This window comes from Hevea brasiliensis, chromosome 9 (assembly GCF_030052815.1).
Source record: "Hevea brasiliensis isolate MT/VB/25A 57/8 chromosome 9, ASM3005281v1, whole genome shotgun sequence".
NCBI lineage: Eukaryota > Viridiplantae > Streptophyta > Magnoliopsida > Malpighiales > Euphorbiaceae > Hevea > Hevea brasiliensis.
This window is the reverse complement of record NC_079501.1, coordinates 18,029,721-18,045,943: the sequence shown is the minus strand read 5'-3', so window position 1 is coordinate 18,045,943 and position 16,223 is coordinate 18,029,721. Positions and strand designations below refer to the sequence as shown.

Below are 16,223 nucleotides of genomic sequence, written 5' to 3'. Positions count from 1 at the left end.
AAGTTTTACCTTTTGCTGTCCCACAGAATCAATTTTACTTCTGCTGTATCCAATCCATTAGGCACTTTACATTAATTAAGGCTTAATAAAATATAAATAACCTCAATTTTATATTTTTCTGATTTTAGTCCAAGTTGTAATATTATAAAATAATTTTATACAGTACACACACACATATATATATATATATATATATATATATATATGTGTGTGTGTATCTTATGTAGCTATAAAATAAAGAAAGAACAGAACAACAATTTCGAACAAAAATTTCTTTAGCATCCACAAACTTCAACCTAACAAAGCATTAACATACACAAGACAGACCCAACTCCCTTTCATGGATTAATGCCTCTGCAACGTACTTTGGACAAATATGGACCAAACATTTCAAAAATGAATATAGTAAGGGTCTATCAAATAATAACTTGCATCAGGAACAACTCATTCTGAGAATTACCCTCACTGGAGCAATAATGTTGCTAAACCTAGGTGAGGTTACATCAAGCTATACCAACAGATACTTCCATCAAATTTGTTATTATACTGAATGACCCATTGCATTTGCACAAGGTTTAAGCCTCCTCAAAAGGAGTAGAGATGACTGATGCTAGCATACATCTTCTGCTACCAGTGGAGGGACAAATCTGTAACCTTGAAGAGTTTGCTCAAAGATATGACCAACCTTGAGTAATTTTGCCTGAAAGGTGAAAGCATGATAACAAAAAAACTAATGATCAAAAATCTGTCTACTATCTAATTCATGACAATGGAGAACAAAGAAGAGAAAAAGAATTGCTGTATTTCCTCAAACAGGAATCTGCAAATTGTTTACATCCTTTGCAACGATACAATATATTCATATGTTAATTTATAAGCTAGTTGATGATGGTGTGTACATTTTTTATGGTTGACAAAGGGGAAAACCAAGCCAGATCAATGCTTCCTCTTGTTTTGAATATGCTTTCAGGAGTCTTGACTCGATACCATTGTTTACAAGCAACATCAATGATTAACCAAGACTAGACAAAGCCAGCAGAAATAAATAGATTATTATCAATGAGCAGCAGCTCTACAACCCAAGAATACAGAAGCACCAAGTTGCAGTTCATAAACCAACTCACAATTAACCCAAACTATAACATATTGCAGCAGAAGTTTCGTAAAATACAATTTTACCAGGTATTTCTGGATGGAGTTGCAGAAACATACCATACTTGATCCAATCTGCAATTAATACTTTCTTATGAGTTTTTTCTAATAGCCCATATCCTTCTCAGGATTTTCTTACAGGGAAATCACCAAAAACCCCTAGTACTCCTTTTTTTTAAATCAATTATGTCAAAAATAATGTAGTTTAGGCCAAAAAACAGTCTTTTGGTCTATAAAATTACTAAAGTGTTAAATTATAGAAAACTCTAAGGACAAAAGTGTTTGATTTTGAAAAGAAGAGGAACAAAATATAAGGTCAAGCCTCACAGAACTTTTATCTATTTATCATTATACTTCAAAGTGATTTATTCTTCCAAACATCAGCTAACAACCATGCTAGGTTGCAACCCATTTCTTTTAGTAAAGCTTTTCAAACTGGAGTTAAAGGTGAACCAGAGGAGTTTCTCCAACAGCATCACTACAAAGAATGAGATGTTGATACCTCATCAAATGCAGCTCCAATCATTTGAAAACCAACAGGAAGTCCTGCAGGCCCCTCTTCAACAAATCCACATGGCAAAACCAATGCAGGTAACCCTGCCAAGTTAACGTTGACCTGTACCAAGGATACAATTGCTAAATGAGAAAAGAAAAATAAGATCAGGTTGATACTAAACAAGAAGCAGCAGAACTGTAAAAAAATTAGATCACAAATTCGCAAAAATTGAAACAAAATTGATGTTAACATTGCAATAGTTCTAGGAATCTTGGGCAAATTTTTTAAGCAATATTCTTGTTAAATTAAATAATAAATTTATTTAGCTACCATACACATTTCAGACTGCTAAAGTTTTCATCTTTCACAAAGCAATCCTGGATGAAGTCAGGAAAATCTCTATTCTATTGTTGTTTTATTTCATGATCCTTTACTGATTCCAAATGTAAGGAACCACTCTGGTGCATCTTCTGCGTTTCACGCCTCCTACAGTCAAGCAATGACCTGATTTTCTTTCTTCTTTATTATTCTTACAAAGAGCAGCACATAATTAACCACATAAAAATTTTTTAAAGTCACTAACAGCAAGCATAAATTTCGTAAATATTTCAGCATGGCAAAACCGGCTTTTTAATGTTTAAGATCCCTCACTCTCTCTCCCTTTCCAAATCTAAAATACAATTTTTCTATTTTCCTCAGCCAATCTTTAACTCGTGGCATATTGTTCAAGGTTGAAAAATCAAATACAGATCAGAATCCAAAGCATCCATAGAGGTAAAACAATAGTGGAGGGAGGCGGGTGCAATTAGGCAGAAAGAAGATAAAGAAGCACAAATTTGCTTACGGTCATTATGTCACCAGCATACATTGCCAACGGATCATTTTTCTTTTCACCTGTAAACATTAAATTAGTTGGATATTTACTTTTAAACTGAGACTATCAAGGTGCACAAAGTCAAAACAAGTAGCCCAAACATACCAATCTTATAAGCAGCAGAAGGAGCAGCAGGAGAAATTAGGATGTCATTTGCATCTAATGCAGCCTTGAAGCTTCTCTGGATTAAAGTCCTCACCTAAAACACTATTAAAATCATAAATTTCTTCTTGAAGATCTTAAAAGCTCTTGAAATTTTTATTGATTTTTAGAAAAAATAAGAATCCTATACTAAATTACTAAATATTCTGTGTTACAAAATTAGATGCTCGAATCATAGAAGTAGCCAAACATATTCCAAGTCACTTGTCCAAATTTGTCAACGGAAATTCAAAAGTCAAGAAATTCAAGAACTCTACAGAATCATGGTGTTAAACCCACTGAACACATCAAGACTCCTGGTAACCACATTCATCCTCTTTAAGGTATGGACTAGGTGCATCACACATCCACCTTTTAAACTCATGTTACCTGTTGAGCACGCTTATAATATGCATCATAATAACCAGCTGAAAGGGCATATGTTCCCATCAAAATTCTCATTTTGACCTGCAAACATGCATAGAAACTTTAGGGTTCCTAACAGGTACAACTTAAACTAGATTTTTCTTCTCAACTAACTTATAATTTTAGCCTTGAGGTTATCCATGATAATAGAAGATGGCAATGAAACTCTTGCAACATTTTAGATGATTTTTCATTTCAGATCTACATAATTTAAGCAAGACAATAGTACCTCAGGACCAAATCCTTTTGCTCGAGAATCCCCATAAAGCAGATTTAACTCATCAGCAACAGCTTGCTTTCCATACCTGGAAGTCAAGCAGAAGATGATAGCTTACATGTTAATGTTTTTGCATGTGTCATTGCATATGAACAAGCATTATAAAGACAGAAACATGAAGAGGGAGGAAGGCAATAAACCCTGGTTGAAAGCACATTCTTTTTGTTGTGGGCAGAGTTTTAAAATTAAATGATGATGAATTGTCTATAAACCCAATAGGTATTTCTTATTTTATGAGAATAAATATTGTAAAGCCACAAAAGGCATAGAATTCTCGAAAGAGAAAGAGAGAGAGAGAGAGAGAGAGAGAGAGAGAGAGAGAGAGAGAGAGAGAGAGACTATAGGAGAAAGACCCTTGAAGTGAAGCCCTGAAAATTCCCAAAGTTTACAAGCAATGTAACAAAATCTACGGGCCAAGATGCTCATCATTAATTTAGACATTTTAGCTTAATTATCTTTCATCTAAACTCCAGATGGCATAAGCCACCTGTATCAGCATGTTTCTCTTTCTCTTTCTCTATTTCGCTCTCTCTCTCTTTCAACTGCAATAATCAAGTCACTTGAAGGCAAAGCAACAACACCTAAGGTCACATTGATGCTAATTTTGAGCATTTAGCTTTATTCTCTTAGCTCAAGTACATGAATCATCCAAATTTGCTTCTCTATCATTGGCAATCCCAAAAAAATTTCATAAAATTAATATAGCAAAGTGATCAAACTCAAGCAAACAAATAAATAAAAAGAGTTATTAGCCCATTATAGGCATCAAAATAAAATTTAAATGAGATAATCTGTTAGAAATTCACCTGACACCATCATAACGTGATAAGTTGGAAGATGATTCTGAAGACGCAAGAATATAGTAAGCTGGTAAACCAAGGGAGAAAGATGGCAATGATACCTGTAAATGAACATTTTAAAGTCAATGGAGGAGAACAACTGTAATTTATAGGAAAATCCATAGATAAAAAAAAAAGGGTTGAAGTGTTGAACAAAGAAAGCTTAAGATTTGAACCTCTGTCACAGTGCATCCTAATTCTTCTAGGTGCGATGCAGCGCCACTGATTGCAGATTTTACCCCATTATCAACACCATCATCAAGAGTTTCACGTATAAGACCAACCCTCAATCCTTTCAATGGTCTAGATTCCACAAGATTCGCAGAAGTGAACTGAGTTGTGAAATCAGGAACCTCCTGAAGAGACACTCTAATTATAACAAAATAAGAAACCAGAAGGCTTTAAACCCAGAAAATCAATACAAACAATTAACAATACTAAACTATAAGTTGCTCATTGCAGTTGCTAATTGCACTGAAGTGCTTAAATTTCACAGTAATCCTTTTAACAAGTATAGTAACACAGCAATGGAGATGTCAACTTTTCCCAGTTGGCGCGTTAACTATTTAACATCCAATGGATTGACCAATTAATCAAACCCCCCAAAACAAAAATACATGTAAATTTTGGTCACTTCCTTTTCCATACACATCGGAATCAAAAGCTAGGACTCTAGGTTATAAGATAAGATTATAATTTGTCAAGAAAACATGGAAAGACTGTCCTTAAAATTAAGCCATCTATAGATGAGGGTAGATGATTTCCATACCCTTTTACTGCTAGTGGCATCATATCTATCATGACCAGAAATTGCATGAAGAAGCATTCCAGTATCAGCGACTGATGTACCAAAGCATCCAATAACATCAAGTGATGAAGCATAAGCCATAAGTCCAAATCTTGACACACGCCCATAGGTTGGCTTCAATCCTACAACACCACAAAATGATGCTGGCTGTCTTACGCTTCCACCAGTATCACTTCCCAGTGATACTACGCATTGCCGAGCAGAAACAGCTGCAGCTGATCCTCCTGATGATCCCCCAGGTACCCGAGACAGATCCCAAGGGTTTGAGGTCACCTAATGAATGAAAACATGCATCACCTGAGTAAACCAACTCTAGTTACCAGCATGAAATGTTACTCACCAGCTAAAAATCAACTCCAGGTGCATTTGTGCTCAGAGTGAAATAAAATTAACATCTTTAGAATTATATATGGCAGCTTGGAACATTCATGTTAATGGAGACTAAACATTGAGTGACATGCAATTGTACTTTTAACTCAAAGTCTCAAAATAATTAAGAAAAAAAAATCCCAGATATAACTTGAAAGCATAGCTGAAGCTAAAGGACAAATATACATAGAGCAGCGAATTGTGGTTGTTTTGCCAAACCAACATAATAGTGATGCACATTATTCAAATGCAAAGGCGGAATTTTTTTACTTCGGAAAATTTTGATCAATTGAACTAGAGAGGATATCAAACAATATCAAAATTCAGTTAAACCACAACAATAGATTTTTGGTTTAACCACTTCAAGATAGTAGTAAAGAAAAACTTGCACTTGCTAAAAGGGTTCCATGATTTATCATATAAATGATAATCACAACAAGGAGAACAACAAAAATTGAAGTAAAAACCACAATATTTACTCCAAAATTAAAGAAATAAAAAAATAAACTCGACCCTCAAACCTGAAAAGCAGAACCTTCAGTGGTACTTCCCATGCCAAATTCATCCAAATTAGTCTTTCCCACCAAAATGGCACCCTTCTCCTTCATTCTCCTGACCGCCGTTGCATCATACGGCGCTCGATAATTCTCCAAAATACGGGACCCACCGGTGGACGGCATATCGGACGTACATATATTATCCTTGACCCCAACAAGCACCCCAGCAAGAGGACCCACATCCTCACCCTTGTCAATCTTGTCGTCGATCTCTTGGGCCTGTTTTAACACGTTGTCGGAGATGTGTAGGAAGCATTTGAGCTGAGGCTCAGTGAGCCTGAGGCGGGTTAAATAGGACTCGGCGAGTTGGGTTGCGGTTAGGTGGCGAGAGAGAAGGGAGTGACGGATGCTGAGGATTTGGGAGGATTGTGGGGATTGGTCTGCGACGGCGGAAGTGGCAAGTGGCAGTGAGGTTGAGGATGATGAAGAAAGAGCAAAGGTGAGACAGCGGGGTTTAATGGAGGGAAGGTGGAAAGAGAAGCGAGAGAGAGAGCGAGGAGGCTGTAGTGTGGATAGCATTTTTGTTTCTTTTGCTTCTCTCTGAGAGGTGGAGACCGGAGGGGGGTGGTTCTAGTGTGGATAGCACTTACGCTCTTACAATGTATCAACGTGTTCTGCTTTAATAAAAAACCGAACTGAAACCATGAATCAAGCCGCTCCTTTCTTTCTTTCTTCTTCCTCCTTTTTTTTTTTTTTAATGAATCTGATTTATTATTTTAACATTTATATAATTAAAATTTATTAAATTTATTTTTAATTAGTTTTTAGTATTATTTAATTAATATATTTTAAAAAATATATGTTACGACCTGATCTATGGGCCAGACCGGTACTAGAATCTGAACCAGCTTAAAGCCCCCGAGATCCATAGTAAGCCTAATTATTCTTCAACCCAACTCTAAGGTCCATTTGGACCTAAATTCAAGAATTCAAATGGAGAATCCGGCCATAAAATGGACTATTTAACGAGGAGTTTTTTACTCGCTCGACCTCTAAACACAATATATAATAAATTGGGAAGCTCAGCTCACCCTCCACATAATCAAAATATCATAACTCAAATGAAAGTTCAGCTCCCTCATCCAATCCTATCATACATACAATTAAAAATTTTACAGGTCTAACATAACTTTTATAATACAGACCCAAAATAAAAATAAGTACTTCTAACACATGCGAAATCTAAAATTTAACTCAATTGTACAAAATACATTAAATACTATCAATGGACCTGCAAAGAAGAAGAGCAGGTTAGCCACAATAAATAATCCTCCTGTAGCCTGAAAAAATATGTAACACCCCTGATTTTTTATATATTATTATTGGGCTTCGTGTAGGTATCCTCAATTCGCGGAAATTCGACAGTTGTCCGGATCTGTGAATTGAAAAGTCTCCGAATTGGATCGAGGTTTTGGCTACCCCACCATTGTCAGGCATCCCGAGCGCGTTCCCGAAGTCGGAATCGGCAAAGGTAAACCCGAACCTTGCTTTTTCGTAATTTTCTAGTGCTTAAATAGGATTAAAAATTCATAAAATATTCGTGGTAGCTTAGAAAATTACGATTCTTTTTGCAATAGCTTAGTAATATTGCTAAGGACCGCGGGGCAAAGTTTTATAATTTTTAGAGCTTGTTTGGGCAATTTTTGCAAAAATGATCAATTATAAGGACTAAATTGAAATTTTTCCATATTGTGATGAATGATTGATTTGATGGGCCCAGGATGGGCTGTGTGATGTGATTGAGTTGTGGATATATGGATTGTGAATATAGAAGTGCGTTTTTTAGCCCTTTTGCAGGTTGGGTAGGTCCTAGGTACAGGGGAGACTCTGCCGGATTTTCGGCACGACTTAGGACGTACTTGATCTTTTTCTTTGTTTGTATTGAGTCAAATTTATTAAATAGATGTAATATAATTGTCAGGTGAGCCGGGACAGCCTTTTTCCTCCGCCCAGCCGCCACAGTGATTGTCGTCAAGTTTGTGAGTAAAATATTAATTTTAACTGTAATTTCGATATTATTATATGTTCAGCATGCCCATGCATCACTTATATGCATATATTTAAGTAGTTAAACTCTAGGCACGAATTATGTTGCATTGATAACTGTTAATGTGCCATGAGTGTTGTTGTGGTAATTTGGAGCAGTGTGCGTGCGTTGGCGTGCGTGTGATGTGGTGTGGACTATGGATAGGACGGGTAGACACGGCTTGAGTTCTTCGCTGGGACCCGGTCCTTCGGGGTAGACACGGCTTGAGTTCTTCGCTGGGACCCCGATTTGGTATTTAAGTGGAAGTCCGAGCTGAGTTCTTCGCTGGCACCAGATTGGATTTAAGAGAGCTGTATAGGGGATCAGCTCCCATATACTATGAATGATGTTACAGGGTGTGTGAGTGCTCCAAATTACCTTTTTGATGCTATGATGTGAATATGATGTTAATGTTGGATTTCACTCTAATTGTTTCATTACTTTCAGATAGTTTTAGATATTATATTTAAGATTGATATTTTACTCTCTGAGTCGACGCTCCTCTGTTCAAAAATTTTCTGAGCCACAGGAGGAGTTATTTTCTGAGCAACCTGTTTTCTTCCTCGCAGTTTAACGTCAATTATTCAATTGTTTTACTATCTTTTCTAAATTAAAAATCTAGAACTCCGCATGTGTTAGAAATAGTGTGAACCTTGGTAGAGGTTGTGTGAACTTAAATTTTTAAGATTAATAAATGAAGATTTGTATGGTATTTAAACAGTTTGTAAATGAGGTAAAGGTTGAGCTGGCTCCACGATTTTAGTTCTGAAAATTTACAGGCTAAGTTGGCTCAAATGAAATTTTAATGATTTGATTTAAATTATTTTATATGCATATTGGGCCTAAATTGTGGACCTGGTTATGGATTTGAGGAATAGTTATGCTTACTACGGGCCTCGGGGCTTTAAGGTGCCCAGTCCTAGTCTTGGGCCCATAGGTTGGGTCGTGACAAATGTGGTATCGAGCTTAGGCTCCAGATTCTTAGGAATGTTTGTCTAAAATGTTGGGAAGAGTCTACTAGGAGTCACATGCGGAGTATAGGATTTCTTTTCTGTAATTCTTTGTTTCTAGATTCTACGTTATACCTCGGAAATATAAGATTACCTCGATTAGTGTCTTGATTTTCGTGGAGTACAGAAATGTGAAATAGAGTTAGTAGACATGTGAGATCTATCATGAGGATACGTACTCCAAGAAATGTTATATTTTTATGGGTTTAAATGGTGTGCCCATTTCGTAAGACACGAGTACATAAAAGTGAGTCTTAAAAATACAGTTGCCTAGATAAGGATGAGGATACCACTCTTGCGTCATCGGTAGATGACCCAATGTAATAAGTTTGTGATAATAGAAGATTCAGAGAGATAAGAAATTAGGAGACCTAGTCCGTCAGACGTATCGTAGTAACTATACAATGTTCTCGATGTCCGCTCTGTAGTCGCAGATTACTGATCGACATGAGATTATTGTGTAGAGCTGCGTGCATCCCGTGGTGCTCCATAATGAGGGTGTTTGAGATGGCTTCTGCTTTGGTACAGTTATGCGAGCAGTAGTTCTATATTTGCAGAGGAGTTGGGAACTCTGCTAAGAGTCTAGAGTTAGAATATTGAAAGGTCACGGTTGGGTGATAACTAGAGTCGGTGACTCGATTACTGACATGAGCTAGAGTTACATCAAGAGTTGCCATCGGACTGCAGGTTTGGACTAGTTGCAAAGTAAAGGTGACACTTATAGAGTGAGAATAGTATACCTTGTGTGTATCAAGATGGAATAAAGTACAACTCTACTACCTAGAGAAGGTCGAAACTATGAATTGATGATTTATAGAGCTATGATATGATAAAAGAGTCATTAACTTGACATGGTTCGGCAAGGTGGTAGATGTAGTACCTTTGTTGCGACAAGTTAGGATATAGTCCTATCTTTCAATGGATCAAGGTTATTAAGATAATGATGACTTATGGAATAGTGTCCCAGATGGGACTGTAGAGTGTGGTAGAGAGTAGTTGGCTCGGGTATCCTGGAAAGGATACAAGTTCCATTATAGGAATCATATATAATCAGATCACGATGGATGTAAATCCTTTGAATTGGATGACGGGTTTGGGTGCCCGAAATCTTAAGTTTTGGAATTGAGTAAACATGGAAAATAATAATAATAATAATAGTGTTAAGAGTAATAAATTAGCGAAGATAAATCACAGAAGGCCAATGGATAAAGAAAGTGCAGAATGAAAGTTTGGACAATTGATTGCAGATGCAATATAATCTAAATGCTAGTGGAAGTACTAGCTAGAGTGGTCAAAGGACCAAATCAGTAGCAGACATATGATAACGCGATAGAGACTCTGAAGATATAGTTAGCAAGTACAATATTATGTTAGGAAAAGAATGGAACCAGGGATAGAATAGTCAAGTTCTATTTTGGGTAAGACAAAGGAAATAAATGAAAGGACAACCTAAAGAGCGCATAATAAAAGAAACAAAGTTAAGATATAGGATAGGCTAAGTGTTATTCTTGGCAAGGAGAATGACAAGGATGGAAAACCCAAAATGGGATCACATTAGTGAGAAAAGTGATGGAGGTATGGAATACAATAATAATGAGTAAATGTTAGAAGGTGTGCGATGGTATTGCGGACTACCTAAATAGGTAGAGAAAGAGAAGTTAGTAAGCAGTAAGTTGAATAAAAGTCAGTCTAAGGGATCAAATTAATGACCCTAGATAAGGGTGGAATTAGTGTTGAAAGAATTTATTAGTGAGAGAAATCTTTCAGGAATCAACAAAAGTTAAGGGCACAATAAAAACGATGATAGATATGAATCATAGGTCGAGTATAAGTAAAGTTAATAAATTATAAAATATTATGTCAAGAAGGAAAATTGTACGGTAAAGGGTTCATGCAGATGATACCTTATAGGTAGAGCATAATTGTGCTAGGAGATGATGAAATTTGGAGAGAAAGACCAAGAAACTTAGGTGAAACGTTATAATATGACAATCGGGTGTAGTTGAATATACGAGGATATTTTCTTTCTTTTCAAGTTTAGCTTGTGCTTTTGGTTCTAGAAGGTTATATAAGGAACAGAAACTGAGTCAAGGAGACCTAGTTATTGAGAGTTTAGTAGGCACAAATTCATACATAATTTCCTGATATGAGAATGACAGTAAGTGCATACCTAGTATTAAGTATGAAAGGACGAACAGAGTAATGACAGAGTTAAATTGAGTTAGCTACTAAGGCTTGCAAACTTTTAAACTATGAGTGGAGGAAGTACTATTTATGGTTGAGATTCAATAGATGAAATTGTTGATGGGTAATTTGAGGTTGAAGTTTAGAAAGCTATGGGCGGATATATGATTATATTAAGGAGAATGAACACGTGAAGTATCTTGTTTGGAATTAAGGCATGACACATATTTCCTACAGTAGTGTTAGTTCGGATGGAACTTATAGTTTATGGGGCTCATATTCATCCAGATAAGCAATTTCCTACTAAGGTGATAGGGAATGATAATGTTCGATAGTTAAGTTGGAAAAAGGGATACAAGAAAAAAAAATTTCTATGGGTAATTATAAGTGTTACATAAGGTGAAGAATGTCTTTGGTAGGAGTAAATCATAGGGTTAGAATTCTTGAAGTAATGAAACTAGTATTCAAGATAAGACTAAGAAATAAAAAGAAAGTTAAAGTTGATGATGGGATAGACATCTTTGAAGGAAAAGGTGTAAGGATGAGATAGGACTAAAATTAAGGAATAAGTACAGAGTTGAAATGATACCAACAATACCAAAAATAGGAAAAGGGAAGTGGATAAGATGCAAAGGACAGAAGAGAGCTCGATAGAGTCGGTTATAATGATGAGGATAAGGAGTGTCTAACCACCGCCCGTGTTAACACTACCTATGAGCGGTGAAGGATACACCGTGTTTGTGATGCCTCTAGAGTTGGCCTAGGGTGTGTTTTGATGCGGAATGGAAAAGTAGTGGCTTATGCTTCAAGGCAGAAGAGGCATGAGCGAACTACCCCACCCATGATTTGGAAATGGCGTGTAATCTTTGCACTAAAAATGGAGACACTACTGTATGGTGAAGCGTCGAGATATACACCGACCATAAGAGTTTGAAGTACATCTTCCAACAGAGGATTTAAACTTGAGACAGAGGAGATGGATGGAGCTTACGAAGACTATGATTGCCCCATCCAGTACCACCACAGGAAGGCCAATGTAGTAGCAGATGCTTTAGCGAGAAAATCTTCCGCGCTTTGGCGCACATTTCAGAGAAGAGAGATTCGGGAGGTACATGAGTTGATGGATCAAGGTTTAATCCTAGATCTTTCGATGATGGGTATTGTTAGCTCACTTTTCGGTGAGGCCGGACTTGAGGGACAGAGTTAGAGTTTCCCGGCCAGAGACCAACAATTGATGAAGATCATAGAAAGAGTACGGTGATGGTGGTGAGTTTGGATTTGCCAATGATGGCGCCCTAGTGCAAGGTTCTAGAATATGTGTGCCCGATGTGGACAATCTCAGGAATGAAATCATGCAAGAGGCACACTACACAAGATCCACCTGTGTTCCACCAAGATGTACCATGATGTGAAAGATAGCTCGTGGAATGGCATGAAGAGAGACATTGCAGACTTTGTGTCCAAGTGCTTGACTTGTCAGAAGGTGAAGTTTGAACACCAGAGACCGTCAGGGAAGCTGCAAGAGCTCCCTATCCCAGAATGGAAGTGGGAAATGATCACTATGGATTTTGTGACTGGGTTGCCTCGTACCACGCGAGGATATGATTCGATATGGGTAATTATAGATCGCTTGACCAAATCAGCTCACTTATTACCTGTGAAGACTACATATTCTGTGGCACAGTATGCCCGACTCTACATTCGAGAAATAGTCAGATTGCATGGAGTTGGCCCATAATATCCAGGGCCCCTCACTTCGGTTTTGGAGAAAGTTGCAGGAGGCACTTGGCACACATTGAACTTCAAGACGGCTTTCCACCCTCGCAGACGGACGAAGGACGATCCAAACATCGAAGACATGCTTCGCATGAGTGTTTTGGATTTTGGAGGTCAATGGGATGAGCGGCTAGCTTTAGTGGAGTTTGCCTACAACAACGATTATCACTCCAAAGATAGGATGGCACCCTATGAGGCACTATATGGAAGAAAGTGTAGGTCTCTCTATGTTGGACAGAAATGGGGAAGCGAAAGTGCATGATGTAGACCTAGTGCAAGACACTTGAGGTAGTTCTTTTAATCGAGAACGATCGAGGACAACTTTGATGAGAGAAAAGTTATGCACCCAGACGGAGGGATGTGGAGTTTGCGCGACTATGTATTCTAAGGTATCTCCAATGAAGGAGTCATGAGATTCGGAAGAAGGGCAAGTTGGCACCTCAAGATATCGGACATTTTGAGGTTACGGATAGAGTTGGAGCGATTGCCTACCGGTTGGAGCTACCACCCAACCTCTCTCACGTTCATCCCGTGTTTCACATCTCCATGCTCAGAAATACATTCCCGATCCTTCTCATGTCTTTATGCCGATGTGATAGAGCTAAAAGAAAATTTGACATTTGAGGAGCGACTGTAGCCATAGTGGACTACCAAGTGAGACAGTGAGATCAAAACAGATCCCTATGGTTAAGGTTTTGTGGAGGAGTCGATCGGTGGAAGAGTGCACTGAAGTCGAACGGGACATGCGTAGCAAGTACTTATTTGTTCAATGTATAATCATGTGCTTTATTCGCTTGTGTAAAATTCGAGGACGAATTTTCTGTAAGGGGAAGAATGTAACACCCCGATTTTTATATATTATTATTGGGCTTCGTGTAGGTATCCTCAATTCGCGGAAATTCGGGTTGTCCGGATCTGTGAATTTCCGGCATGCACTGGAAAAGTCTCGAATTGGATCGAGGTTTTGGCTACCCCACCATTGTCGGGCATCCCGGCGCGTTCAAGTCGGAATCGGCAAAGGTAAACCCAACCTTGCTTTTTCGTAATTTTCTAGTGCTTAAATAGGATTAAAAATTCATAAAATATTCGTGGTAGCTTAGAAAATTACGATTCTTTTGCAATAGCTTAGTAATATTGCTAAGGACCATGAGGCAAAGTTTTATAATTTTTAGAGCTTGTTTGGGCAATTATTGCAAAAATGATCAATTATAAGGACTAAATTGAAAATTTTCCATAATGTGATGAAGGATTGATGTGATGGGCCCAGGATGGGGTGTGAGATGTGATTGAGTTGTGGATATATGGATTGTGGATATAGAAGTGCGTTTTTAGCCCTTTTGCGGGTTGGGTAGGTCCTAGGTACAGGAGACTGATTTTCTACGACTTAGGACGTGCTTGATCTTTTCTTTGTTTGTATTGAGTCAAATTTATTAAATAGATGTAATATAATTGTCGTGAGCTGACACCTTTTCCTCCGCCGCCACAGTGATTGTCGTCAAGTTTGTGAGTAAAATATTAATTTTAACTGTAATTTCGATATTATTATATGTTCAGCATGCCCATGCATCACTTATATGCATATATTTAAGTAGTTAAACTCTAGGCACGAATTATGTTGCATTGATAACTGTTAATGTGCCATGAGTGTTGTTGTGGTAATTTGGAGCAGCGGTGTCGTGCGTTGGCGTGCGTGTGATGTGGTGTGGACTATGGATAGGACGGGTAGACACGGCTTGAGTTCTTCGACCCGGTCCTTGGGTAGACACTTGAGTTCTTCAGGACCCGATTTGGTATTTAAGTGGAAGTCCGAGTGAGTTCTTGCACCAGATTGGATTTAAGAGAGCTGTATAGGGGATCAGCTCCCATATACTATGAATGATGTTACAGGGTGTGTGAGTGCTCCAAATTACCTTTTTGATGCTATGATGTGAATATGATGTTAATGTTGCATTTCACTCTACAGGTTGCATTAGTTTCAGATAGTTATAGAGATTATAGTTAAGATTGATATTTTACTCTCTGAGTCGAACGCTCACTCCTGTTCAAAAATTTTTACAGGCCACAGGAGGAGTTATTTTACAGAGCAACCTGTTTTCTTCCTCGCAGGTTTAACGTCAATTATTTAATTGTTTTACTATCTTTTCTAAATTAAAAATCTAGAACTCCGCATGTGTTAGAAATAGTGTGGACCTTGGTAGAGGTTGTGTGAACTTAAATTTTTAAGATTAATAAATGAAGATTTGTATGGTATTTAAACAGTTTGTAAATGAGGTAACAGGGTTGAGCTGGGCTCCCCTGATTTTAGTTTCTGAAAATTTATGGGCTAAGTTGGCTCGAAATGAAATTTTAACAGTTTGATTTAAATTATTTTATATGCATATTGGGCCTAAATTGTGGGTCTGGTTATGGATTTGAGGAATAGTTAGGCTTACTACGGGCCTCGGGGGCTTTAAGCTGGCCCAGGTCCTAGTGCCGGTCCGGCCCATAGGTTGGGTCGTGACAAAATAGATGAACAGGAGTGAGCGTTCGACTTAGAAAACAAAATATCAATTTTAACTATAATCTCTATAACAATCTGAAACTAATGCACCCTGTGAAGTGAAATGGAACATCATCATAATTTTCATATCATAACAACAAAAAAGAAATTTGGAGCGCTCACACACCCAATACTGTCAAACAATACATATATGAGAGCTGATCCCCTATACAACCCTCTTAATCCAACCTCTGCCAGCGAGTGTCCCTCAAGCAGGATTTTCGCTTAATAAACCAAATGTGGGGTCCCAGCTAGTGTCTCTCAAGCCTTGTCTACCCCCGAAAGACCGAGTCCCAGCGAGTGTCTCTCAAGTCATGTCTACCCGTCCTTTCCATATCCAATACCATACCACACGCATGCCACGCACACACACTGCTCCAGACTACCACAAACAATATCTATGGCACTTCAACAATTGTGAATGCAATATAAAACGTGTCTAGTGTTTAACTACATAGATACATATTTATAAGTGATGCATGAGCATGTTTGAACATATAATAATATTGAAATTACAATTAAAATTAATATTTTACTCACAGACTTAACCGAAGTCACTGTGGTGGCTGGGCGGAGGAGGAAGGCTGTCCCGGCTCACCTGACAATTTTATTATAATTATTTAATACATTTGACTAAATACAAACTAAGAAAAGACCAAAGATATTTTAAGTCATGTCGAAAATCTGGCAGATTCCGCCCTATACCTAGGACCTACCCAACCTGCAAAATGGCTTAAAACGCACTTCTA

At 37.7% G+C, this 16,223-nt stretch overlaps 1 protein-coding gene and 1 long non-coding RNA gene across 2 annotated transcripts; one reads left to right on the top strand and one right to left on the bottom strand.

The window, feature by feature from the left end:
- Positions 1–235: 235 nt before the first annotated feature.
- Positions 236–6,547, bottom strand: LOC110658974 (glutamyl-tRNA(Gln) amidotransferase subunit A, chloroplastic/mitochondrial). Its single transcript, XM_021816775.2, has 10 exons — positions 5,904–6,547; positions 4,975–5,286; positions 4,382–4,561; positions 4,173–4,267; positions 3,319–3,394; positions 3,054–3,131; positions 2,628–2,721; positions 2,493–2,542; positions 1,655–1,768; positions 236–700 (listed from the first exon to the last, which is right to left on the bottom strand). Exons 1-10 carry the CDS (start codon positions 6,456–6,458, stop codon positions 611–613), a joined length of 1,644 nt encoding a protein of 547 aa, XP_021672467.2. The 5' UTR covers positions 6,459–6,547; the 3' UTR covers positions 236–610.
- A 1,245-nt stretch (positions 6,548–7,792) lies between these two features.
- Positions 7,793–15,191, top strand: LOC131183150 (uncharacterized). The gene is made up of 2 exons (XR_009151290.1): positions 7,793–7,918; positions 14,994–15,191. It is a non-coding gene; the product is annotated as an uncharacterized LOC131183150 (long non-coding RNA).
- The last annotated feature ends 1,032 nt before the right edge of the window (positions 15,192–16,223 follow it).